This window comes from Polyodon spathula, chromosome 30, assembly GCF_017654505.1.
Source record: "Polyodon spathula isolate WHYD16114869_AA chromosome 30, ASM1765450v1, whole genome shotgun sequence".
NCBI classification, from domain to species: domain Eukaryota; kingdom Metazoa; phylum Chordata; class Actinopteri; order Acipenseriformes; family Polyodontidae; genus Polyodon; species Polyodon spathula.
In genome coordinates, this window is record NC_054563.1 from 3,768,667 (window position 1) to 3,794,372 (window position 25,706).

Sequence of the window (25,706 nt, forward strand, 5' to 3'; positions counted from 1 at the left end):
AAGGGCTATTGAATTGGGCATCCCAGTCAGGTGATATGCAAGCAGCACACTCCCCTCTGGAGCGGCATAACACACTTGGGCAAAGATTTTAATTTAGAAATTGTTGCAACACAGTTGCAAAGGTAGCTTTTAAATGTCTCTGCAGCATAGTCTGGCTTTTGTGTGTATTATGTTTGTAACAAAATGCAGATAGAAAAACACAGTTGGAGTAATTTTAAAGATTCAAAGCAGCAAATGTTTAAGTCTTGAGTGCTTTGCATTTGCCTCTTCTTGTATTGTAATTTATTTGGAATGGTTCAGGAAGCCATTTTGTGAGAGATATTATAACTATATTTCTTCATGTGATGAGGTGGGTCTTGCAGATCCTCCAATAACTTAAAAGCATAAATCCAGCTAATGCTTTTATTTGTGTGATGGTTGCCTCCAAATTTTCATGTACAAAATAATCCACTGAAAATACTGTGTTAGAAGCAGTAGCAGGGGTGGCTCAAACACGTTCTTTTGGAAATACTTCTGCAGACAGCATGGTAGTTTCATTGCGAGTTTGGGTCAAAGTGTTATATTTCTATATCGGGCGATGGGGAAACCATAACAAAAATAGAAACCCTCTAGTACTAGAATGAAAGCAGCCTTGCATTTTAATGAGTCCATATCCCCTGCCCTCCAGCCCCTTGGCCGAGTGCAGACAGAACCCCCCCTTGTCTGAACTCAGCTAGGACACCCCTCTCCAGAGCGGCCATTGTCTAATCTCTAATCAGTGTGTCTTTAAGGAATGAAAGCAGGGAAACACAGAAACCAAATCTTCCTTGACCACCACCACCCCCTCCTCTCCTTTCTTTGTTTGCAAAGAGAGAGAGAGGGAATTGAGATTTTGTTGACCTCAACTGTTTTGTGGTTGCCTTTCCCACAGGATGCAATTTTCTCCCAACAGTTTGTCAACAACTTCCTAGTTTTCTTTCTGAGCAGCTCGATGACTTCCTGTATGAGACTGGGGTTTGCTCAGCATGATGTTATCTGGAGGGGGGTGCGGGGAGAGTCTGGTTGCACTCTTCAGTCTCCAGTTGAGTCACATGATGAAGTGTATTGGCAGACTTTGCAGGGGTGAAGTTTCGGATTTAAAGAGCGCAGCACTGATTTAATTTATTTATTTTTATTTTTTTTAAATCCTTGACATTTGTTTGTGGGTTAAAATTCATTGTCATAATTTTGTACAGAGGTTGAAGGAATGTCTTTTGAGAAATAAAATGTAGAATACCATTATTTTTAATTTTTTTTTTTAAATACATCTACCACATATTGTGCTGATTTTACGTACACACCATAAACAGTAAATATTCAGGTCCAGACCTAATAACAAGCATGCATTTACATTAGTCTCCAATGTGTCTTGAGCAGAATGGACAAAGATCCTACAGTACTCTGTATTGTATGAGCTTCTATAGGCAAATAGCAAACAGTTGTGTAGATTAGGTGTATTTCATTGCGCAGTTTATATATTGAGCAGATCCTATTAAACAGTAACCCTGCTGTGCTGCTTGCTATGAGAAGCTGGAGTTGTAAAGCACTCATTCCAGTCAGCAGCCATCATCACTCAGTTCTGTTCCTACCACACCATTGCACTGTGTGTAATATTGTGGAAGCTTTTTGTGTGCGTGTGTGTGTGCATCAGGGTGATGTGGGTTAAACACCCTTGTATTTTAGGTTTTCACACACTAGTTAAAAGGGGGAGAGGGAAACATTGCTTCCTCCCATTTCATCATCCATAACATTGAATAGATACAAGTTCCAGCTTAGACCTCCTACAGTATTGTGCTGCATGTCACATGGTGGTTGTTTTCCATGCAAAGCACTGACCCAGCGCACCAAGGCAGGGTTTGCTTTCCGATGTGAATCCACCGCAGGTCTGGGCAGAAGTGAAGGCTCTGTGATGGAACTGAAGTGCAGTTCAGGGTTTTTTTTTTTTTTTTTCTGTTTTTGCAATCTAATCTGAGCCTGTGATTTGCATCAGACTCGCACAATGATAACCCAGTCTTATATTGGCTGGCCCTGTTGCAGACGAAGCAGTGTCCCTAGGAAATGTCAATGGGGGGGGGGGGGGGTTAGTAGGGGTACCTTACTGGAGCACCTGTTCAGTTATGGTGCCCCTTGTCACTTATCTGTCATAATATGCAATTGCATCTTAAAGCGGGGTACCTTTGTTTGACTCGGAGAACAGAAAATATGGTAATGTTTTGATTTTCTACTCCCATTAAGTTCCTGCCAAGTAGCACCGTGCCCTCAGTGTTCAATAGAAAGAGAAAGTCAGTGCCCGCGTATTTTGGAATTGCTTAACCTTGCGGTCATTCACCTGTATTAATCTAGCAGTTTGTTCTGGGTGAAACACTCATTCAGCTCAACCAACAGAAGAAACAGCTAGCAAAAGATATATTTTCTTTCGGGAAGGGCAGTATTGAAAAATTCAAGTAAGGAAAGTTTTGCAATGCTCGGAAATCAGAATTTAAGTGTTTTAATAGAACCCTTAATTTAAGACCACATGGGTACACTATTTATTTTTATTCAATCTGAGCTAATTTCATTAACCGACAAGATGAAAATTCCACCTTTGTTGATCCCATGATGCACTGCTGCCGGGGACCGTGCTCCCTTATTGTGTCTCAAACCATTTTTGTATTTCAAGCACCTAGGAAACTCGACTGTGCTTTTGCCATCACGTACCATACCAGTTTATTGGTTATTGAAGTGGGACAGTTACTCCGAGTGTAAACTTCACACTTTCTGAGATGTTTTGGGGGCAAGTGTCAACACTTTTCACCAAGTGTTGTATTTTAAAACTAATTTCAGAAGTACAGAGATGTTTTATAAAGTGGAATTAGAAATTTGCAGTACAATTCAAGTTGTGTTGTTGAGTTGGCTGGGTAAAACGGGTGTGGTGTATCTCTGATCCAGGTGTTCTCTCCCTGCCCCCAGCCCCCTAGGGTGTTTAGTAAAAGTGGGGCCTCTCCCAGCCAGGCCTGTCTAGTTCTGGAAAGTGTGAAATCAGAGCTGGTGACAGCGGTGAGTTAAATCAACAAATTTTTGCTCTGCCGTTGATGTAGCGGTGCTGTAGAGCGTGTGCAAAAAACATGAGCAGCCTCGTCTGTGTTGAAGTTTGGATTACCCATTACAATGCATTCAAATTTTATGCTGCTCTTACTTTACTGGGCTAAGCTGCTTTGCCTGCTGCAGTAGAGCAGCAAATTGAGGCTGACAGACTCGGCTCGGCTTACCAAGTCTTTCCAGACTCTTTGGTCGGTTGGGCTAGCTATCTGCTAAAAATAAACTCTCCTCCCTACCCCACCATGGTGCAGGCCTTTTTGATTTAAAAAAAAAAAAAAAAAGAATGGGGAGGGGGGTTAGATGGAGCGTTCCTCTTTTGAAGGCAAACAAAAGAGTTGAGGATAAATCCAGTCAGTTTGCTGCGTGCTTTGATTTATGGCTGGGGGGAAAGGGCCACTCATTTAATCCTGATCTTGTCTCCCGGTATGGGAGGGCCGATGATCTGCAAGCTCTCAAACTAGCAGGAGACAATGATTTCTCAGAGCCTGAGGGCTTCAGGAGCTTCGAGAGGGGCAGGGGGTGAGGAGGATTGGGTCATAAAGTAATGAAAGGAGGCTAATTTAGACGCAGTGGTAAAACAGAAAGGGATAATCGGAGCTTCCGTTTACTTATTAAGCATATCCTTAAATAGCTTTTCCTCATCGGACTGCCAGTGTACACACAGTAAAGATTTAGGGCTGTCTTCAGTAGGCATTACCATTGTATATTGAGGTGCTTTATGTGTCTACTGGCACTGTATGCTTATTGCATTTTAATCTGGACTATAATTCTAGTATTTATTTATATGTGGAATACCTATTGATAGTCACATTCCGTTTCCTGGGGAAGCTATTTGTTTTAATAAATTAACAGTTAAAAACAATGTGAAATGGGACAATGAAATGGCCTCTCGATGGACTGACAGTGGCAGAATGTTTCTATCAATATTCAGACTTTAATTGCATGAGACCCTTCTGTTTGACTTGATGCGCCTTCCTGGTTCTATGTCTATAGCTCTAGACCCTTAAAAGCACATCTTTGTTCTGTATACCCAGCTCTCTTGCAGGCATCCTCATATAGTACAGTACTACTGTATGAATTCTCAGCTTTATTTATGCCAGGTTATTCTTGTGTAAAGAACAAAAATAAAAATCTGACCAATCTGTCAATGTTGGTATGTTAAGCAAATATGCCAGCAAACATTTACAAATCTATTTTAAAATAAAAATGCCTGCCGTTTTAGGAAAACAACGTCAGCATGCTTCTGATTTTAAAAAGAATGTTTTCCTTCAGAAGGGCCGCTTGCTTGAGTTGCAAGAAGTAGCCTGTGCTTTCCTTGCAGGTTTTCCCCACGTTAGTCTTCTTTTGTTAGTCATTGAAGAGCTGCTTGTTTTCAGTAGGGGTTGCGGGTCTTTAAATATGTCATGTGAGGCGTGAGGATTGCCAGAACTCCGCATGTCAACCATGCCAGTCACCATGGAAACAGCTTTGTCTTCAAAACAGTGCTGGACTTTTGACTTCATTAATAAGACTTTGCATTGATGTGGTGTGAAATGCTGTAAGCTTTTACTTCTGAGACCTCTTAAACAATGGCGGTTCAATTCATTTAATCTTTGTGTTTTTTTCCACTCATTTTCTTTTTGAAATACTAAATTGTCATTTTTTTTTCATTTTTTTTTTTAAATGGTTAGTCGACGTACAATATAATCTTTTTTCGAAAACCCAATCATTCCAATTTGTATGGGGTTCCACCATCCACACCTCTGGTTTCCAACCACCATAAATATAAAATTTGGATTGGTTCAATTAAGTTATTTAGGATATAGAGGAGCAAATAGTGACCTAGAATGACCCTTGCAATGTACCTCTGAGATCAGATTGCAAAAGTATACATATTTCAGCTAGTCTAGGCAGGTTTAGACAGACTGGCTTTCTGCCAATTCAGTTATGATTTTTTTTTTTTTTTTTTTTTTTTTTTTTTTTTAAAGGATTATTGTCAGTAGGATCGTGCATTGAGCTGCACTGTATCTTTTTAAAAAATCCTGTTTGTTTTGTCTGCTGCGGTCCAGAAAGCTATGTGACATTGATTTAATTACATCTCAACCTGGTCTGGTTTTAAGGTTGACATGTGTTTCTTGATTCCACTTGATTTTCTTAAACAAAAGCTACAGGCATGATGTTTGTGGTAAACAAAGAGGATGCTGATAAAGAATTATGTGCTTTATATTTCTGGAGTTTTAAACAGAAGTGCTGTGCATCTTATAGTTGTGCACCTCTGTACTGTAACACCTGCTTTAGAAATGAACATACTTGCAAGACGACGCTGCATACTGCACTGTACAGAACAATACATTCAGGTTTATGAATATTTGTATAATATTAATGTTATTCAATAATCATATTAGCTAGCTATGATTTGTTATGCTGAACTCTTGTGTGTTTTCAGTTGTTGTATGCAGGTTACACATTATTTTGCAGGGATCCCCCATCCAGTCCCTTTGGAATCGCTGAAAGAGCAATGTTTCGAAGTATGGTCTGCAAATATTGCTTTACAGGCCCTCTAAAGCAGTGAGCTGAAACAGAGCCTGTCTGGTTAGTGTTCTCTGAGGACTGGATTGAGAATCTCAATAGGCTTGATAACCCGGACACAGTGGCAGGATTTTATTTTATTTTCCCTTTTGACACAGCCCTACCTCAAGCTTGATAGGCTTGGTCCGTTCTTTTGAAATGCTCTGACTGCCTGCTAGAATATTGACTGGTGCCACTCCTCCGCTTCGTGCCAGGGCTGACTAATAAGGGGAAATTTCTAAGCTGGTCAATCTCTTTTTCCTCCTATGAAATCCTAATAAGCACTAGAGGAGTGGTATAGGGAGTAAGGACCAGCAGGCGATGGGTCTTCTGAATTTGAAGAGGGTTATGTCGCAAGGGAACCGCTGTTTAACCTCAGCTGCCCTGCCTCTGTATCAGGGATAGACTTGTTTGAGCAGCCCTTGTATAGTTCACTTAGTAGGTGTCCCACAGCGCCAGTTAATTCTTTCCCCTTTGTCAACAGCAATTGACGGCGCCAGGTAGCAACTCAGGATCAACACTGTTGACAAGTTACGAATCGACCCGCAATTCCAACTTCTGGCATCTTTACAAAGCAGCTCTCAAAGATGGCTACTGACTGCTCTTTGGTGTTAAACAACTTTATACTGTACTGCTGTGATCTGTAAAGCGGTGGGAAGGGGGGGGGGGGGTGCTATACCGCAGTTCAGTAATGGAGAAGAATTAAGAATGGCCCTGTCTCTGCAATAATATTAATATCCTAAACAAAGATCCTGTTCCAGTTAGAGGGTGGGACAGGGAGTCATGTGACTTGTCTTCTAGGGCAATTGGCTTCCCAGGTTCCTCTACAACTAGGACAACAAAAATTAACAGTTAACAGTTGAACTGGTCATTGCATGGAAAATCTTTAGCCCAACTGGGAGCTTAGTAGTTTTTGTAATAGAGCAGGAGGATCCTGTGTTTTTATTTTTCCCCTAAGTGATTGGTTAGAAGATCCTAATGTGTTTGGCAGACTGTTGTGTAAACATGCAGTGTACCTGGTACTTTTAAATGTGCAGTACATGCACGCTCAGGCATGGGTACATTTGGTTACTTAATCCAGAGATAACTACAATTTTATTGAAAAATTTAGATTGAAAAATCTGGCAAACCTATCAATTAATAATTTGAATTATATTGAACATAACATGCTGCATGTCTACATAATTCCCCCAATTCCCATGTTTTCCAGTTCTGTATGAAGGTTGCCACATAACCATATAGCAAACTGGTCACTTCTTAGATATGTTCTCCAAACCCCTTGTATTTTATGTTTCTGATTTGTTACTGTTGTATACAGCACTTATTTTGTAAATACATATGTTATGCCTTCACGTTTATAGGGGTGTATATTTTCATCATGGTAGTGGAAAGGACGACGCAGAAAAAAAAAAGCCAAATATATATTTTTGTTTATTACATTATTTGATAGTGTAGGAAGAAACTTGAAGGCCATTGTTACCTTTCAAAAATGGTCTAAAAGGGAAAGGCACACAAATTAATAAACAGTGTGAACTACATTTGAAGTTTACTTTCATACTCTAAAACCACCAAAATCACAACCTCAGAACTGCAACAGTCACAGAACTTCGACCCCAAATAGAGCACTTTTTATAGTGACGTGGGAGGTCTGGCTCACTACCTGATTCTCAGTAATATTACTTTGAGGGGTTGTATTGGAAATGCTGATCAAGGAGTTAAAGAGGGTGATTAGCAGAGTTACAGTATATTATAAAGAGAGACCCACACAAATACAAACGGTGGTATAGATGCATGACTTCCAAACAGTAACCAGTACACAGCTTGTTCAGCATTTATCCACTTGAGATATGGCACTTGTTGTTTAAGTATTTATGTATAATATGTACATTAATAAAAAAAGAATACTTTTATACCAGTTTTTTTTTTTATTATTTCTTTGTTAAATGTTTTTTTTTTTTTTTTTATTATAATTTTTATTTCCCAGTAGATTTGAGGTTTGAAGCCAGTGTAAGTCGCATTTGGCTTAAGGTAGAGATATCTCCAGCTTTCCTTGAAGGAATGTCAGGCACAGTACTGTATGCACGACAAAACATTTAAACAAGAGGAAGAATTGGAAGAAAGGCCCTGGCTTGCAAGTTGCTGCTAGTGAAGAGCACAGAGACAGTGTTCTGGATTGCTGTTTACCTCCAGTCTTCTATAGCTGTCCTGTCACACACACCACTGCTGAAATATTCATTTTATACTGCTTTTACAAGGTACCCTAATCCACACCGATTTTAGTACAGTATGCATAGTGTAGGAATGTTGAAATATACATGTTGAGCTATTCTGTACATTTATACCTTCTTCATCAGTCCTTGTATTCTTTTAAATGATATATGGTAGGAATTGTATTTTTTGGTAATGGAATACAGAATGGTTCTACATTGTAAATGTATTTGTGATCCCGGAAACAAAGACTTTGATTTACAATCATCACTACAAATTACTTTCATGTAGTCACTTTCATACGTTAGTATCTCAGACTGTTTGGCAGAAACTGTAACCATAGTTAAAAACAGGACAGTGTTTATCCCCTTCATTAAAACCTAAAGTTCAATGGAATAAATAAGTGCCTCGGCACCTGGCTGGAGGTTTGATTTGATTTGCATTTGGAAAGTGGTTCAAGGAAAGACCTGGATAGGAAGGGTTCTCTGATGTGGTTCTATGACATTAACAATAAGGGAAGCCTGGACAGGGGCCGCCTTCTGTAAAGGGAACCAAGAGGGCAAACAAATTACAATTTCATTAAAGTACTTGAGAATGCATTTTGGTTGACTTCTGATGTAAACTGGTAGCCAATCAAATCGCGTGCAGGAGGACAGGAGACGGGCTAGTTGTGTGTGTGGTGTTGTGTGTTTTTTTTTTTTTCTCTTCACCTAAGCTTTTCCAACTAACAGTATTTATTAGGTTTGCCGGATTACTTAATGGCATAAGTACCTCATGTACAGTACGTTTAAGCTAATGACTGGACATTATGTTTGATACTTTACTGATGGTTGAGACCACCCAGAATACTGCATACTGCTCTTTGGGAAGGGTAATGTGTGTGTGTGTTTACATTTTGTCTATGTGGAAAACTTAATGTTAAGCTGGTTTGCATTCGTGAGACTTGCTGTTTGTTGACCACGCACCACCCCCTCCTATAAAAGTCCAAGATGTCAGTTTGGCACACAGATGGGACTGTGAGAAAGCCAAATATGAACTGTGCTGTTTACTGGAGTTGCAACCCAACACCTCTCTCCCAGACATCAAAGCTTCTACTGTCACAAGAGGAGGACCACTCTGTGCATTCGTTCTACATACAGCATTAGCAAAAAAAAGGATATGTACCAGTACTATTGCAATAGCATGCTACAGTACAATAAATATCCTGTAAATTAAACAGAATGTGCTTTAACGTGAAAAGAAGCTCAGTATGGTAATTGTGGATTGTTAATGTTATTTTCAAACACTAAAAGTTTGACACATTTCTGTGTACCATAGAAGTTCAGGAAAACTGTGAAGGGACACCTAAAGTGATGTTTAACAAAATATTCAAACATTTTTGAAAGATTCTGATGCATTACAACACCTTCGTTTTTTCAGGATTTAAGTTTTTTTTTGTTTTATATTTTAACCTGCGTTGTAATTTAATCAGGACACCAGGGCTTATACAGTACTTTGAAAAATGTATTTATTACAAGTTTTCTTTATGGCATAGATGCTGGTGTGCTTCAGTGAAAAACAAGAACATTTTAGGTCTGGAAATAATTTCAGCAAGCTATTCCCATCTCTCTAACCCCCTATCATGTTTACAAACAAGTCATTCTTTGGAGCTTGGTGTCCTTGAATGTGAGCCTCATATCCTTGTATTTGGGATCATCTAATCATCCAAACTGTGCCCTAAAGAAGCCAGCGTTGATAACGTAGTCGTAACAAAGTTATTGATTGGCGGGGCCAAATCGAGCAGGGGTTGTGTGGTTTGTTCCGTGGGAAACAGTTTTTTGAGTCAATTAAAATAGTTCCTAGTGCTGATGTATGTGCTAGGGCAGAAATAAAGAAAAACACAAACTCTTTCAAGTTCTCCGTAATGAAGTTCAAGACTTTATTAAAGCATGTACCTGGAAAGGGGAATAATACACTATAAAGAGCTGAGGTGTAAATGAATGGGCTTAGATCAACGTTCCATTACGGGAGTAACTCTGCAGCCTGTTGCATGAAATGGACAGGATGAAAGCTGTTGGCTGGAAATTTAGTTTATTACTGAAACAATGGGATTGTGCAACCTGCTTTAAATGCACTGTATTTGAAATGGATTATGTGTGTTTTTATGTGTGTTGCTGCATTAAATGCAACTGCCTCTGGCACCAAAATACATTTCTAAGCATCACAAATAGACACCCCTTCTCATTTTGTTACTGCAGTTATGGTAAAGGTAACAGTTCTTTTTATAGCATTGTATCCAATGCTGCTTTGTTATCCATGATTACCCTCAACAAATTACCTTCACCTAGCCCTTTCCCGCAGGGTACAGTACTGTGTCTTATCAGAAACCCTCCTTCGCTACACAAGAATGGGTCCTGAGTGCGCAATCAAGAGACTTTAAAAAGCTGCTGTTTCTTCTCTGTTGTTTTTGTTGATGTGTGATCAGGAGCCTGGTGATATGAACCCAACTTCAAAGAGGGAGATTAATCCACAGGAGGGGGGTCATGAGGGATCCCCAGTCTTCTCTCTTGATGAGGTCCTGCTGATAGAAGGGCAATTGGTCATCTTTAACCAACTGTGCCTAATTTAATAAGGGAAATCTGGCCCGAGGTTGCGATTTCTGATTGTTCATCACCTGATTAGAGATGATGCCAACCCCCAAATGGCTGTTTTATTTTACCAGCAGGACACTTGTTTGTGGTCCTATATAAATGAGAGATGGGTATTTTGGTTTAGTAGTTATCCAACAATGATGGTTTTATTCAAGGGTCTTTCCAAAACTAGGTCCCTAATATTATATTACAGTTTTAGAAAAATAAAATTGCACTAATCTCTACATATCAGACTGCATTGCACACAGAAAACTGGACAGTAAAGGCACTATGAATGTCTTTTAATGACTCGAGTCTTCATAAGCTGTTTGACTGAATGCTCTGTCGCTCTGGGTATGACACGTTTTCCTAGCTATACTAAGTATCAAAACTGTAGTGAAGTGTACTTTGTGAAACAGCCTACAAACATAAATGCAGCTTACTCTTCTTGTTTAGAACCCTTGTGATTTTACTGCACAGGGTAACCCTCACTTAGACTAGAGTAATTTAAAGGCAAGTCCTAAGATAAGAAACAGAATGAACTGTTTCCAGATTGAGTGGTGGAAGCCCTGTAATTAGTTTTTTGGTAGCTCCAGTTGCTGCCTCCTTAAACAACCAAAGTTTTGAGACTTGCACTTGGAACAAGGCAACCCTTTTTGCTAGTTTGTTTGTATTCTATACTTGCCTTCTTTTATGTGTCAAAGCTTGTAAGACGAGGCCGCAGGAGAGGATAGATATAGTAACAGCAAAGTGCACAAGTTTGTGGTTTTTTCCCTAAACAGCAATCTGTGCATGGATTATCGGGACACTGTGACATTGTGCACAAAATCAGTTAAGCACAGGCTGGTTTAGCTAACATGCGGACAGTCCTACCCTCCTCCTTTCGTCCCAAGTCCAGCATGTGACCTTATAAATAACACTGCAACAATACACACAGGCCTGATAAGTGGGCCTTCAATCCAAGGCTGTCGGCCACATGGGTGAATATACAGCTGACTGGTCCTGCAGCCTTATAATATCCTCTTTCCTCCTGCATGCTGAAAAGATGTCTATCAGTTCTAAAAATATGAAAACAAAGTGCGCTCTTGAACTCTGTGCAAGAGGTCTGTGTCGCTCGCTTCCACAGCTGCTGCTCGGAACTGCGGCCTGTTTGTTCATGAACATCATCGGCCTCGCTTCCTCAGCGTAGGGATAGGCCTGTAGTGAGAGTAGGGACGGGGTTCAATACTGCACCATACCCCAAAGAGACTTGGTTTGCAAGGCCTGAAGGCTTGATAAGAAATTCACAATTGTTTTTACTGCATTGCTAGCAGAGGATTTGATAATTATAAAATTATAAAGGTTAATGTCTAATGTCCCTTCACTAATTCATTGATGTCAGTATTTCATGGTTTTTAAGATGTAAACCAGATAGCGAAATGAAATACTGCACATACCGAGTATAACTCTCTTGAGAGTTTTTCCTTTCTTTTCTTTAATAGCTTCTTTCTTGTATCCGTGTTGTTTCTGCACATAGTTTAAACAGAGGCCCCAGGGTAACGCAAAGCCTTTTCCTTCAACTTCCTTTAGAAATACAGCTACACAGTAACTCTTAATGATACGTTTTGACAAGAAGAGGATCGATCAGCCTGCAATTATAACTTGACAGCAAGCAAAGACTGTCTGCCAGCTCTTTTGAAGTGGCATTCTTAGTAAGCAGCTGTTACTGTAATGAGGGTGGAATCTGTGTTTCAGGGGTTTTTCTTTTTATACAGTACAACACACCCCTTGACACTTTTGACGGTCTACTGTGAATCTGGTTTTGTATGAAAGAATAGACTTATTAGCAAAAGCATCTACACCAAAATACGTGTGTGTTTTACTGTGCATACAGTGTTCAGTGTGTACTGAATATTACACAACTAATAGTGCCTGTTTATTACTGATAGCTGTCATGATTTTACACATGTTCATTTTCAGCTACACAGCTTTGTTTTCAAGCACTGTCTGTCTAGTTGCCCTGACATTAGTAGTTCTTAGCCATCTGGCTTTGAACACCAGCAATGTTAAATAAATACCTCTACTGCACTAAATCATCCCTCGGCAAAAGGGCTAATTAGAGTTCCTGGTTCCACAGGTAATTGGAAGTGTATTGGGCCCCCTCTGAAAGCTAACCAGAGATTTCCTCCCATGACTTCCTGAGCCCTAATTAAACATGAACTCAGAGTGCTCACCTCTCTCTCGCTCTCGCTCTCTTGCTCTCGCCCTCTTGCTCTCTCTCATATATTTGCTAAGGAAACGGGGGAAGGTCAGCACAAGCTTTCAGCTGAAAAGAGTTTTAAACAACCCCTCCCCCATTTTTAAATGTCACAGTTTCCAATGATGGTGGGGGAGGGGAGGGGGTTGGAACAGCAACAAAAGCAGCCAATGGGGTTAGCAGAGTCACTTCCACATCGTCTTCTCAGGTTGACACCCCCAGTCCCCCTTTTGAGCACCCCCGCTCCCCCCACTCTTCTCCCCCGGAGACCTTTGTAAAGGGGCCCCACTTGTTTGAAGCCGTTTTCCCCAGGCTGTGCTGGTGTGGGGGGAGGGGATGGATTTGGCCACTCCTTTGATCAGTAAAGCAAAACAAGAGGGGCTCAAAAGCAAATGGGTGGCTTTGTGTGAATGGCAGCGCTGACACACTGCCATTCACACAAAGCCCCATGAGCAGAGATGCAGAGCAGGCAGTCACACAGGGATTAAGGCACACCGCTTGGGCAATGCATATAACCAGACTTCTGATTATTATTTTTTTTTAATGAGTTTGCATTTCTTTATGATGCCTGTCTACCCCACACTCCCAAATCTTCTGTTTGCAATGTTAATCCAACGTGTGTCTTCTGATTCCAACCAAGACTTTAAAAAAGAGTTGTAATAGATTATAGTGCAACTTCAGCAATCACAAGCAGTATAGCGGTGCTTCAGTTTAGGTGCTTGGGAAAGCAGCGTAAAAAGTGTAACCTTGAGTTTGTTTGTTTTTAAGTTAAGAAGTTGATTGCAAGGCAGAAGCTTGCCCTGGTGACACTACAGCAGTTAAATGTCTGTACAAGAACCTTTATGTTTTATTATTTTTAGTTGTGCCTGCTCTTTTCAGTATGTAGCATGTGATGTGGGTGCAAAGGCTGTGAAGCTGCTGCTTTTTCTTCCACAGGTAAAAATAGCTAACTGGTAAGGTGGCCTCTACTGTAGTGTCAATGTAAGGCAAAGTTGTCATGAAAAGTTAGTTATGTGTACAGTATACACACCCTGTTTTAAATGGGCACATGTTTAAAATATAGTACAGTATATTTACACAATACCAAGGCTGTACATACACAAATACGGCACGATACAAGAGGTCCTTGGTTGAGATGGATCCTAGGTCATTAAAATCTCTTGAAACTTCTTTCAGATTGACCCCCAGCGCCCTGTCTAAATTCCAGGGAAGTGGTACCTCCCTCACCCCGGATGGGGACTGGGCCTCTTTGAGAATGAACAGGCGCATTCAAAGGGGTTTTCCGCTATTACCTTTCAATCAATCAGACAGTCAATCAATTAAGCAATAGGACTCCTCAAAGAAGGAATTACCAGAGATTAGGGACCAGTCTTTTATGACAAACCAGGCAGTAATCCTGGCAATTCCGATTGCAGAATAGCTATCTCAATTATTATTCTCGCCCTTATTAAATGTGATTGTAATATATAGTAAATACATTTGACACATTGAAATGTTTTTGTAACGATGCACATGTTGTAAGAACATATATTCTGTAATTTAGCCGCAGGGAACCTTAAATTTAAATTCCAAGTTATTTAAAAGTTTGATATGTTTAGAGTACTTTCTTTTTTTAAAAAAATTGAAAACCATTGTTTGCTTGAGTAATAGCTGTGCCAGCATCCCTAACTATTTTGGTAATGGAGATAGCGTTGTGTTAAGAGGTAAGCCAGATGACATGGCTGCTTTTGAGTTTGTATCTTTCGTGTTTTGAGTTCTAATGTCCTTGGCTTCCCCCTCAGTCTTTATCTCGAGTACATGTGTGATGGATTGTCAACCCCACTCCCCTCCCAGTGTGAGGAAAGGAAAAACAAGGGCAATAAACCCCACAGGATCAAACGCTGTCAGGCCTGCTGTTCAGAGGTGTCTTGTGGGGCCAGCAGTTGCAAGGGACCTTGTTTGTGTGGGGGAGGCAGCTGTGTATGTGTGGTCTGGCTTGGTGTGCTCAGAGTAGAAATAATGAGGATGATTCCTACGACTTCAGAGTTAAGAGTGCTTGTTTAATGAAGAATGCCGTCAACTATAATGGGATGCCACCTTCGACTGGCAAGTTCTTCACCCATAATGCTGAAACTTTATGAGCTTGCATCACACTTAGTAATAGTAATCATAAAATGGTTTGATTTGCGGTAATGAGATAAGCTGTTGTTGCTAGTAAGGGAGTGTCGTTTTTTGTCTTGTTTTTTTAAAAGTTTGTTTTGAGACCAGATCTAAATTTAGGCCTAACAAGGCGGTTCTGGCAAGACATAGACAGCATGCAGCACACGTACTCCATGACATGCTGTTAAAGTTATTAATAATATTAGCCTGGCACAGTCTCTATTGTACTTTTATAACATAGACATAAGTTCAAAAAGTGCCAGTGTCCATAGATTTTGTTGAAACCTGATAGTTTTACATGAGTGCAGTATATTCTCTGCAAACTATAATATATCTCCCAGACAGAAAGATTAGAAACGAAAGCGGCACTACCCCTGGAAACTTGAATGTGTTCCAGTAACCGTCAAGCACACTCGCCTATTCATCTTAATCTACTGTACTCTGGAGTGAACTCACTCAGGGGAGGGGGGGGGGGGTGGCCTTCATGTGTGCAGGGCTGGCAGATTTTCAGACTCCTGTGTGTGTTTTAGTTTGTTCTTAATATCGCATCACAATAAACAGGGGTTTGAAGAAACAGAGATGGACACGGAAGTTAAACACCCACCTTCCTCAGGAATTTTTTTCCAACTCAGGGCGATGTTTGTTTTGTCTCTCAAAGTGGAGCTGTTTTGTCTCTCCTAAATGTTTTCTTTCTGTTCTGTTTTTCTCTTCAGCCACCTGGATCAGTCAACGACCTGGCAGGACCCCAGGAAAGCCATGATGTCCCAAATGAATGTCGTGGCTCCTGCCAGCCCTGTGCCCCCGGTGCAGCAGAACATCATGAACCCAGCCACAGGTACAGCAAGCTCTCTGCACTAGAGAACATGTGGGGGACAGGAAGCTGCCTGTTACTGAAAGAACTCCAGGGTTAACTGCATACATTGTTGCCATTCCAGGGCATTATGTGAGCCTCTATTGAAAGAGGTGCAGCGTGTGCCTTCCTAAGTTCAGGTGTCTTAAGCACATTTTTAAAAGCTGTAATGGCTCAAGCTATTAAAAAAAAAAAAAAATTCTGTAACCCGTCCTATTCTTGTACCCAAATGTTTATGTAGTCTTTAAAATAAAATATTTTTATTGCAGTTAAAGAAAAAGTGCATGCATCCAGTTTTTCCTAGTATACTTTTCAGTGGAAAACAAAATTAAAGCGCATGTGTCTTAATAAAGAAAAGTGGAAAAATATCTACAAGTTTAGAGCAATTTTAAGGGTGACCTCAAATGAAGTCTGGATTTTTTTTGTTTACTTGGAAAAACAGTGAATTCCTATTCACAAACATTTAATTTGCACTCATTTTGAAGGCTGGTTGTTTTTTGTTGGGATAGAACATGTTCTGAGAAGCAGGACTCAAACCAATTTTGAGAGAGAGAGAGAGAGAGAGAAAATTCGTAAATAGCACACCTTATTGAATTACTCTAACAAGCTGTAAGAACACATTGCCTTACATACTGTACTATGTACCTATTTGTTTACTCCCATGGAATGGTTGGTATAAACAGCATTTTTCTGTATGTTGCATAATAATCACAATGGCAGCCATCTTCCCAAAACACTCAGACAGTGGGTACATTACGTCATTAAGCATTATTGCTTCAACGAATGCATAGAACTTTGACGGTATTTAGGGGCACAGTATTTATTTTTGCAGACCGTTCAAGAGACTCAGGGAGTTTTGAGCTTATATTTTCATGTTGCAACTTGCAGGGGCTTTAGCAGTGGTTTTCAATTACAATTAGATCAAACCTCGGAGCAATTCTTTTAAGATGAGCTAAGTGAAAATTTTAGTTTCCATTATGAAGACCTGGTTGGTTAACTTACTGCAAGAAATTAAACACTTATGCCTGTGATGTTGTTATTGTGCCATTTGTTTTTGGTATAAACATCAAGTGATTTTTTCAATTCCCCAGTACAAAACCACGTTATAAATGGAATTTAAAAAATTGCCATATTGGCAATTCTGTACTGTAAATTGCACGTGCTGCTGTGCACCGTGTGTGTGATTTGTATTTTGAACGCAGCGGCTGGGACACCTGCCTTTTCAGAAGATAGACTGAGACCACGATTTAAGATGGAAACTTTTGGGGGCAAAGTCTAGCGAGCTGTATTTAGTTTCATATGCTCTTATATTGTGGGTAGCTGTTTTCTTATGATTCAGCAAAACGTGGAATAAACTTGGAGTGTCCTCTTTACTGAGCGTGAAACTGTTAATATTCTTTCTTTTTTGTTTCTGATATGTCCAAGTGCCTGCGACTGTTCATAATACCAAACAATGTGCTGCAGAAGCTGTGACACAATGTCTGGAGTCACGAACACTAACAAACAAGCACAAAAAACAAAAAACGATCGGCTGCTTTTCTTGAGGCCGACCAGATGCAGGTTTACAGTCGTGGACAATAAACCTTTGTAATAACGTCCAGCAATAGAAGCTGCTTTTTTTATTCTGGCAGCTTTCAAAGACAAAAATAGTTTTAAATCCCTGGTGCCATCATTTTATAGACTTGAACTTTTTACTTCTGAGCATGTGTGCGTTGTTTGTCTAAAGTTGAAGGCCATTTGTGTGTGTTTTATTTATGGTTTTTGCATTTCCAGTCGGTTCTCTTTCACTGCAGGCTTTTTTGCGGGTGTTCTTATGTATCATTCATATTTAAGAGTTCATAGTGCTGTTTTTCTGTTGTTTGTTTTTTTTTTGGGGGGGGGGGGGGGCTGGTTTTTGTTCTGAGCCCACCATAAATACCTTTCTTTCACATCTCAGGCCCACTGCCCGAAGGCTGGGAACAAGCTATAACCCCCGAGGGAGAGATTTACTACATCAACCATAAGAGCAAGACCACCTCCTGGCTGGACCCAAGGCTGGACCCACGCTATGGTAGGGGATCGTCTGAAAAGCTAGCGCTGTGAAAGAAAAAGGGCAGGGTGCCAGGAATGAGGAATAAGGGACAAGCATTGGCCACATTTTTTTTTTTTTTTTAAAGCTTATTTTTTTCAGTGTAAATGCTCCAAATAGAGTAATAGCAAAAGTTGATTCAGATCCCCCCCCCCCCCCCCCCCCCAAATCCCTAAAAAAAAAAAAAAAAAAAAAAAATTAGTAAAGTTATTTTCTCCTGTTTTATTTATACAGGGTTATTTCTTGTTGCCTTCTGCTGCCAGGACCCCCTTCCAAATGAGATAGCAAAAGGGTTCTATCATGGTTAAATAAATACGTTTGAAATTTGAATTTGTTATTCAAGTCCTACGTCACAGGGTAATTACCTTTTAACTGCACCTACAAATTACAGAAGAAAATGATTCGATGTTTGCCTGGTGTTCAGGATAAAGCAGAGCTTTTTTTTTTTGGGGGGGGGGGGGGGGGGGTGTCTTCTGGTGAAAGTTTGGCAATGATAATCTCCATAGATTTCTTAAGATGCAGAACATCTGAATAATCGTGTATGTAATGCACAATATTTCAAATCTGAAATGTAAAATAGAGCAGCAGTCTGTTCGAATATAGAGCCAGCTTGTATTAACTTGGCTTTGGCTCTTTTGTTAGATGTGATCGAACAGTATCAGGCAGCCGTGTTAATCAATAGATATTGTAAAGTTTTCTCAGCTTACTCGAGTTAAAAAGTAGACAAGTAATCTGCCGCTTGAAGTAATCCTGCAGTTGTTAGAAAAATTATTTTCAGTTGAGAAAAAGCAATAGCGTTGTCGTTTCCAAGAGGACCCATTAGTGGAGTTGTGCTTGATTTGCGTTCTACTGGAAATAGCACAACGGTCACAGCAACTGTGTGTGAGGTGAGCTAGTGTGCATGTTTATCAGTTTAGCTCCTGGATGGCAGGATAGCTTCTTTTTAGGGGACAGAAGGGTTTAAGTCAGAACAGAAAACAGTTTCCAGGTTCTTTTAATGCATATGGTTGTTGTTTCAAGTCTCTGAGTCCCTGGTTTAGTTTAAATCAAAACCAGCATGTTATTACTTAGGCCTTGTGGGGGTGGGGGTGGGGGCTGGCAAGTTAAACTCTTTGAAGCTTTACAAGTGTTGAACTAACAAGGCTGGTGGGCCCCTGTCAGAGAGAGAGACAGAGGTATTGACACCTTCGGTGCCGGATACAAAACCAAGAAGATGCCAGCAGGACTTTATTATTTATTTTTTTTAGTTGTTTTTCTTTTGTTCATTTGTTTTTGCTTTACCAGACAATGCCCCAAGGTTTAGCTGATCAGCCCCATTTCCTGCGTTTCACGTTTCAGTGCTGATTTAATTGGAATGATTTGTCTTTTAAAACATTTCCACATTGAAACGAACAGAAACTGCTGTCACTGGTTTTGGGATGATTGCAGAACTGTAACATTTAATGCATTGTGGAGGCTACCATAAGCCAAAGGGAGACTGGAAATTATTGTTCTTCAAACAATATATTTAACAAGTCTGAATGCCCTGCTGTGTCATGCAAGCGTTATTTTTACGCACTGAAATCAGATCTATAGGTTGCCTTGAAAGTTATTTTAAACTGAAACAAGTCAGCTGTAACTGCTTAGTGAAATTGCCTGCATTAAAACATATGGGCATGAATTACAAACTCAAGCAATCACAACACAAACAGGTAGAAATAATGAAGTCTTTCCTTTGGCAGTATTGTTTTTAATTAGTTGCTGTTATGGTGGTTGTGTTTTTTTGATATCTGTCTGTACTGAGATCTCTTACTTCATGGAGTCTGGCAAGTTGAACAGGACTGCCCCCAACATGTTGCAGCATGCAGAGACCTGCCCTTCAGTGTTAGTCACTGGCCTGGCTTCCTTTTTTTTTTTTCCTAAAGCACAAATACTCCCTTCAAAAGCATACAAATAACTGCATGTTAACCCAACCACAGTGTGCTTCATGTAGATCTTCATCAATGTTCCCTTATCAGGAGGAGCATTTTAAAAGGCACTAATAGACCACTGAAATTATTATTTTTTTTTTTTTTTTTTTTGTCTAAAGCAAATAGCTGCACGAATAGAGTAATTTTCAGCATGGAGGAGAAAAGGTTTGGAGCGCCTTTAAATGGCTGCTGCTGAAGGAAGGTTCCCCTGTTGGGGCCCACGGCAGGCAGAGCTCTTTTCGCCTGTGTATCCCAGACAGGCTTGAGTCCATGCCAGGCCTCTTCATTCTGCGGTCAGGCTTTTAATCTGTTCCAGACCTTTTCAGTCAAAGAACTCCAGTGTGAGCGACGAGGCGGGGGGAGGACTAGAGGAAAAAAGAAAGAAAAGCGGACAGAATACGCATGTGGGCCCGTCAAAATCTTTAGATCTGAAGAGATGGTGAACGGGGAAACAAGCTGTGGGTTAGCTGCTGAAGGTTTTGAAAAACGAGCGCGCGCCACAACATGAACGCGCACGCATTCTGTTCTGGATTTCAACAAGAGACACATTGCCAGTAAGGTTTAACCAGACAGACAGATACACATACACACACCCCCAGCCCTCACAGACTATATTTATGTGTTTTATTAAACATCTGCACAAACCAGATTTTAAAAAAAAGTTTAAATACAGTGGAATTCTCTTCATATGTGCTTTTACATGACAACCCACAGGGCATTATTAAGAGCAGAAGCCCTCTAAATCAAAACAGACTAATCTAAGTATGAATAGAGCCAGGCTAGTTTTTATTTTTGCCCAGGGGTAGATAATTCAGCCGTAGTATTGGTGTTCTGTGCATTTTGATATCAAGGCTACGGTATTACAGTGGTGCAGTATGAAACTACAGGCTTTTGATGTATCGCACTCCAGTCTCCCTCTGATGATTTAACTCTAGTGAAACCAGCATAAAGCCAGTTTAAAACCATGACCTTCTGATACATCTGACCAGTATCCTAATGCTAAAAAGAAGCTTATGTGTGGTGAATGAGTCAGGATTTGGGGAGACAGGGCCTCTGTTATAAATACTGAGATCTGGTATAGGTATTGGAGCTGGCATCTTACCACTTGGTAAGGTCACTCCTTGGAAACATTTTGTCCAGAATTTTTGGCAGTACCCATCCAAACCTAATGAGTCAGGTCTGATGTCATTCTCTTTGCAAAGGGCATTTAGATGTGAATTGGTAAATAGGTTTGTTTTATGGATACATAGCAAATGGCACTATTAATCTTGTTCATACTGAGGTGATAACAGAGCAGTAGTGCAGCTGATGGACAAGTAGTTTATTCAAGATGAAGACTTTTGATATTTTTCTTGGCATTGTTATGAAAGGTCTGCATTTTTTAGGTGGCCAGTAGTTCAATGAAGCATTGGTGTGGTTTCTTACTTTAACTGGAGAAAGATATTTTATTTCCCAAGCTTCATTACAATGCTGAAACTTGGTAGCCAGTTTTGCTTTGGTTTCAAGATGGAAGCCGGTAATCCATTCATGTTTTATGTTCCTGGTTTTCTGTTTTACTGTATTTTAGTCGGCCAAATGCCTGTTTTCTTCAAGCATCCTCCTCAGAGTGGTTGTAAGTCAGTTCCCATTTCAGCTGTTTTATTACCCGAAATGACAAAAGTGTTGTTTAGTCTTCCCTCTCTTCTATATATACTATATATTGCTAAATTATTGATTATATATATATATATATATATATATATAAGATACTGGCACGGCAAAGAGAATAGCAAGGCCTTGTTTTGGCCTCTTCTCCCAGTTTCTACAGAACAAAGGGAATCTGGAAGCTTCTAGCGCCTAATGTATGTGGTTTGCGTGATATTTACTATTGTGACGGAAACCTGTGAACAAGATGTACAGATAGGGTTTCATGTTGCTCTTTTTGTTTTATTTCACAGAGCTGTGAAAAAGATAAATGGTGCACAGTGTTATCCTTTACCAAACCCTTATCTTACCAGCCTCTCATCTGCAGTGGGGCGAGGTTCCACCTCCCCGGGTGGTCTCGGATGACCTGCCTACATTAAGAGGAACCTCACTTTCCCACTCTCTGCCTGTTGAGTTCAAAAAGGTGATTTACTGGCAGGATGCGCACGGTTTGTTTACACAGTCGTGCATGCTGGTTTGTGTTGATTTAAGAGAATAGGAATAAGGCCTGTTTGGCACCAGCATGGTGGCCATGCCAAGGTTGACTAAGCAGCTACAGCAAGGAGGGTATTTGCAGGGCTTGTTACACATCATGTTTTGATACCCATGTGGACCTAGTCCCCTTATTTTAAAACCTGTGTCATGTCATTCGAAATCTGGAATTGTTCCAGTATCAGCTTTTAGAACCTATTCTAATATAGAGCCCAAACAGCCTCAACCTACCTTACTATAACCAATAGGGTGTCAGGAGGAGGTAGATGTAGCGATTACAGTACTGCACAGTGCTTGAGTGGAGTGCCCTCTCTGTCCTTCTTAAAAAGAGAGCCTTCACAGTAAGGACAGCATTGACAGGCTTTACCTTTCAGCCCCAGCAGGCTGCATTATTTTAATCGACTTTTGACCCTGGGAACTGATTACAGTACCCTGATTTGTGGGAGTGGCACTACGACAATACCCAGGCTCTGTGCGAGATTAAAAAAATAAGCAGGCCCGGCAACTGAACACAAAACAAACTGGTACGTAGGGGCGGGAACCTGGCCAGCGTGGGAGGTATGGGAGCCAGGAGGCAGGGTGGGGACAGTCATTGAGTCTTCCAGTGCCTCAGGCCACATCTCATTCAACAATGGAGATAGTGTAAACAAACAGAGCAGAGGCAGTGATTGAATGCTGGTGATAAGGGGCAGAAAGCAGTGAATGAAAGGCAGCAACGGAGAGGGCAGGACAGCCAAGGCCATTGTTTTTCTCCCTTTGGTTGCAACACTGCTTCTTATGGGGTTAATTACTCTAAGCGCTTTGTCCAAGGTGGGGCTTTTGTGATGTAGATTTCAGACAGTAGTTACAATGTTAAGCAGGGCGTTTAAGTGTATGTGCAGTGTAGTTTGCTATGGTGTATAGTATCACACAATACTTAACAGAAGATGCAATCTGCAAACTTTTTTTTTTTCCAGCTGTTTTTTCAGTTTTTTGCTTGCAGCAGTTTTTGCTTGGATAACCCTGCTGTGGATAATATATCTTCCATATGTAGGAGCAGATCGGTTCTGGAGCTTTTGGTCATTGTAAATTTGAACTGCTAATGGCTGTCTCAGCCTATTGCCAAACGTGTGAATACTGGAGCCCGCTACTGCCAACTGAATGAGTTTATTGGCTGATAGCGCACACTTTAAAATACCATGTGGTGGCTTTTAAGTGACCATTTGAAGAGAATGGGTCCAATCAAGATAGTAAAATAAATATTATTAAAACCAAGTTTTTATCTCCCAAGACTAAGAATGATTAGGTATCCTGTTGGGTCATATTATTCATAAGGGCTGTTGTCAATGAAGAAGCTGGACCTAATTCACTAGTACCGGGATATCAAATAAATAACTACTAGAGCTTGTTGACAAGAGAGAGAGAGAGCAAGAGAGAGCCGAGACTTCGTACTAGATCAGATCACATTAATTTGATAAGCGGAAGTTGAGACCTTTCACACACACTGCAGCTGTTGAATTGTATTTACAGAACAGAATGCACTGTAAGGTAGTGGTGTGTGCAATTTGTATGCTTCTGAAGTCTGCCCCAACACGCCACCACACACCCATGTATGCACACTATCACATACTCCCACGCTAGCCGTGACGATTGCTGTTTGTCTGCCAGACATAGGTCTCTGGGATAGGTTACTATAACCAGGGAGTTTTAATGACCTCCCCACTGGAGGGCTAATTAAGGCTCAGATTCACCAATCTTTAACCTCCTTCCAGCTATGCAAAAAGCACTTTGTGAACTCAGAGGACCCTATTGGTGTTAACAGCTTACAAAAATAGGCGGGAACTAAAGCATGGTGTCTTTTCATAAGTTGATTTTTCTGGGGAGGAATTTGCTAAGGTTTTTTGACACCTTCCTTCTCTTACAGTAAACCCTCCTTCTAGCGTAGCGAATGGCCATCTATGCACTGCAAAGATGTTAATTAGATTATTCCTTAAATATTTATTTTCAGTAATCTACATATTCCTGACTAAATGGGGTGCTTTTTGTGTGAATTGTTTCCTACCGATACAGCGCTGTTTTCTGACACAATCAATACAAGGTCAAGTTTAATGAGGGCAGTATTCATTCCCCTGGTCACTCACAGCAGCCACTTTTTAATTTGTGTTTCAGCCTTGAACTCTCAGCGGATCAGCCAGAGCGCCCCCGCGAAGCAGGCACCACCCCTGCCAGCCCAGAGTCCTCAAAGCGGGGTGATGGGCAGCAACAGCCAGGTGCGCCTCCAGCAGCTGCAGATGGAGAAGGAGAGGCTGAGACTCAAGCACCAAGAACTGCTTCGGCAGGTGAGGCCGCAGGTTAGAATCGAACTTTCTTTTCCTTTTCTTATCTGTGTGTATCTCGTGGAAGTGTGTCTAGTTGTTTGTTGCCTGCTTGCAGTTTAAACCTGTTGTTTCCCCAGACAGTTTTAAAGTAGCTTTCAGGTATTTTGTAAGGCCGTTGCTTTGTGAAGGAAGGTTTCAAGAGAGGTTCTGTAGAAGACCGTATTTCAGCCCCCCTTGCAGCCTGGGCTCCAGCCAGGAGTAGTGGGAGTGTGCCTGTTTGTTTATAGCTTGCGTTAAGCAGGTTTCAAATGGTACAATGAATCTGTTCTTGCGGCTTAAGCTATTGTGCAATTAAACAGCGCAGAGCTCACAGTATATGAAGACTAAATTGTAGGAGGAGGAAGAAAACCTAAATCAAGGAAAGAAAAAAAAATACTTGCAAACTGAACAGTTCTGTAGGGTGATGCTGTTGCCTCTGTTTTCGTATCAAAACAAGGTTTTGCTGTACAGGGATGGTCACTGAAAAGCTTCTCTGCCCATGTAAATTCGACTGGCTTTCTTTTTATATATGTAACCAACAGAAACTTAGAATTCCAGATTGGAACATTGTGTCCATTAGCTGAATTTTCAGCCAATTGGCTTTCTTTTTATGAACCACCAGGCGGTTCTAGTTCAGTTTTACATTCTTGTATAAAAACATCATTTTCTGTATTTGGACAAAGTTGGCAAAAGCCTGAGGATTTTAGTTTAAAAGCCGTAGCTGCCTCTCTCTTAATGCCAAACAACTTGGAAGCAGCTACCCTGACTTTCTTAACCCCATGTATTCTCACTTCAGCTCCTTATTAATATCGGTCTTTTAAATCAAAGGCAAGCACACAGACCGCCACGTCATGCTAGATTAGAAGTTTGGTTTCATGCAGTCACCAAATTGTTGTGAATACTGCCCGTTTCCGAAGGTCTGCTGTGAAAGCCTCTGTCTCTAAACATCTGGATGTGTTACAGGAACTGGCTTTGCGCAACCAGATCCCAACAAGCATGGAGCAAGACGGCGGCTCCCAGAACCCTGTCTCCTCCCCCGGGATGTCCCAAGACGTCAGGACAATGACGACCAACAGCTCAGACCCATTCCTTAACAGGCGAGTTATAAGCAAGTCCAACAGACACAGCACCACACTTCACATGGAACAGCTTGCTTTGCCACTCCAACTTGTTACATCACTTTATTGAAATAAACTGTTTAATACATGTTAGGTGGGGTTCAGCATTTTACTGTGGGGACCACAATGCCCCTGGTCTGTATCCAGCCAGTTGTTGTTTTACTTCATTCAGTGTCCAGGCAGGGTAGGAAGCACTGTTTTTAATGCTGTGGCTCTTCATTAGTGTTTGTTGTTTTGTTTTGTTTTTTTTATTGTTAAAGGAGTTGACGCCACCAGCTGTACACAGCTGTAAATGGCTGCTGTTTCTATTGAAGAGCCTGTTGTTGTTGCAGATTTAGTTTTATTTATTTATTTTATATTAAGTGGAATGTAAGA

At 40.7% G+C, this 25,706-nt stretch overlaps 1 protein-coding gene across 2 annotated transcripts in view; it reads left to right on the forward strand.

Annotated features, from left to right (window-relative positions):
* The window catches only part of yap1 (Yes1 associated transcriptional regulator), a 35,919-nt gene that overhangs the window by 4,705 nt on the left and 5,508 nt on the right, over positions 1-25,706 (forward strand). Inside the window, exons 3-6 of one of the 2 annotated variants that reach the window (XM_041232544.1) lie at positions 15,549-15,670; positions 17,622-17,735; positions 24,026-24,207; positions 25,177-25,310. In XM_041232544.1, coding sequence (XP_041088478.1) covers positions 15,549-15,670; positions 17,622-17,735; positions 24,026-24,207; positions 25,177-25,310 — 552 coding nt within the window. The remainder of the gene's footprint in view (positions 1-15,548; positions 15,671-17,621; positions 17,736-24,025; positions 24,208-25,176; positions 25,311-25,706) is intronic. The other variant, XM_041232545.1, reaches the window with a different exon arrangement.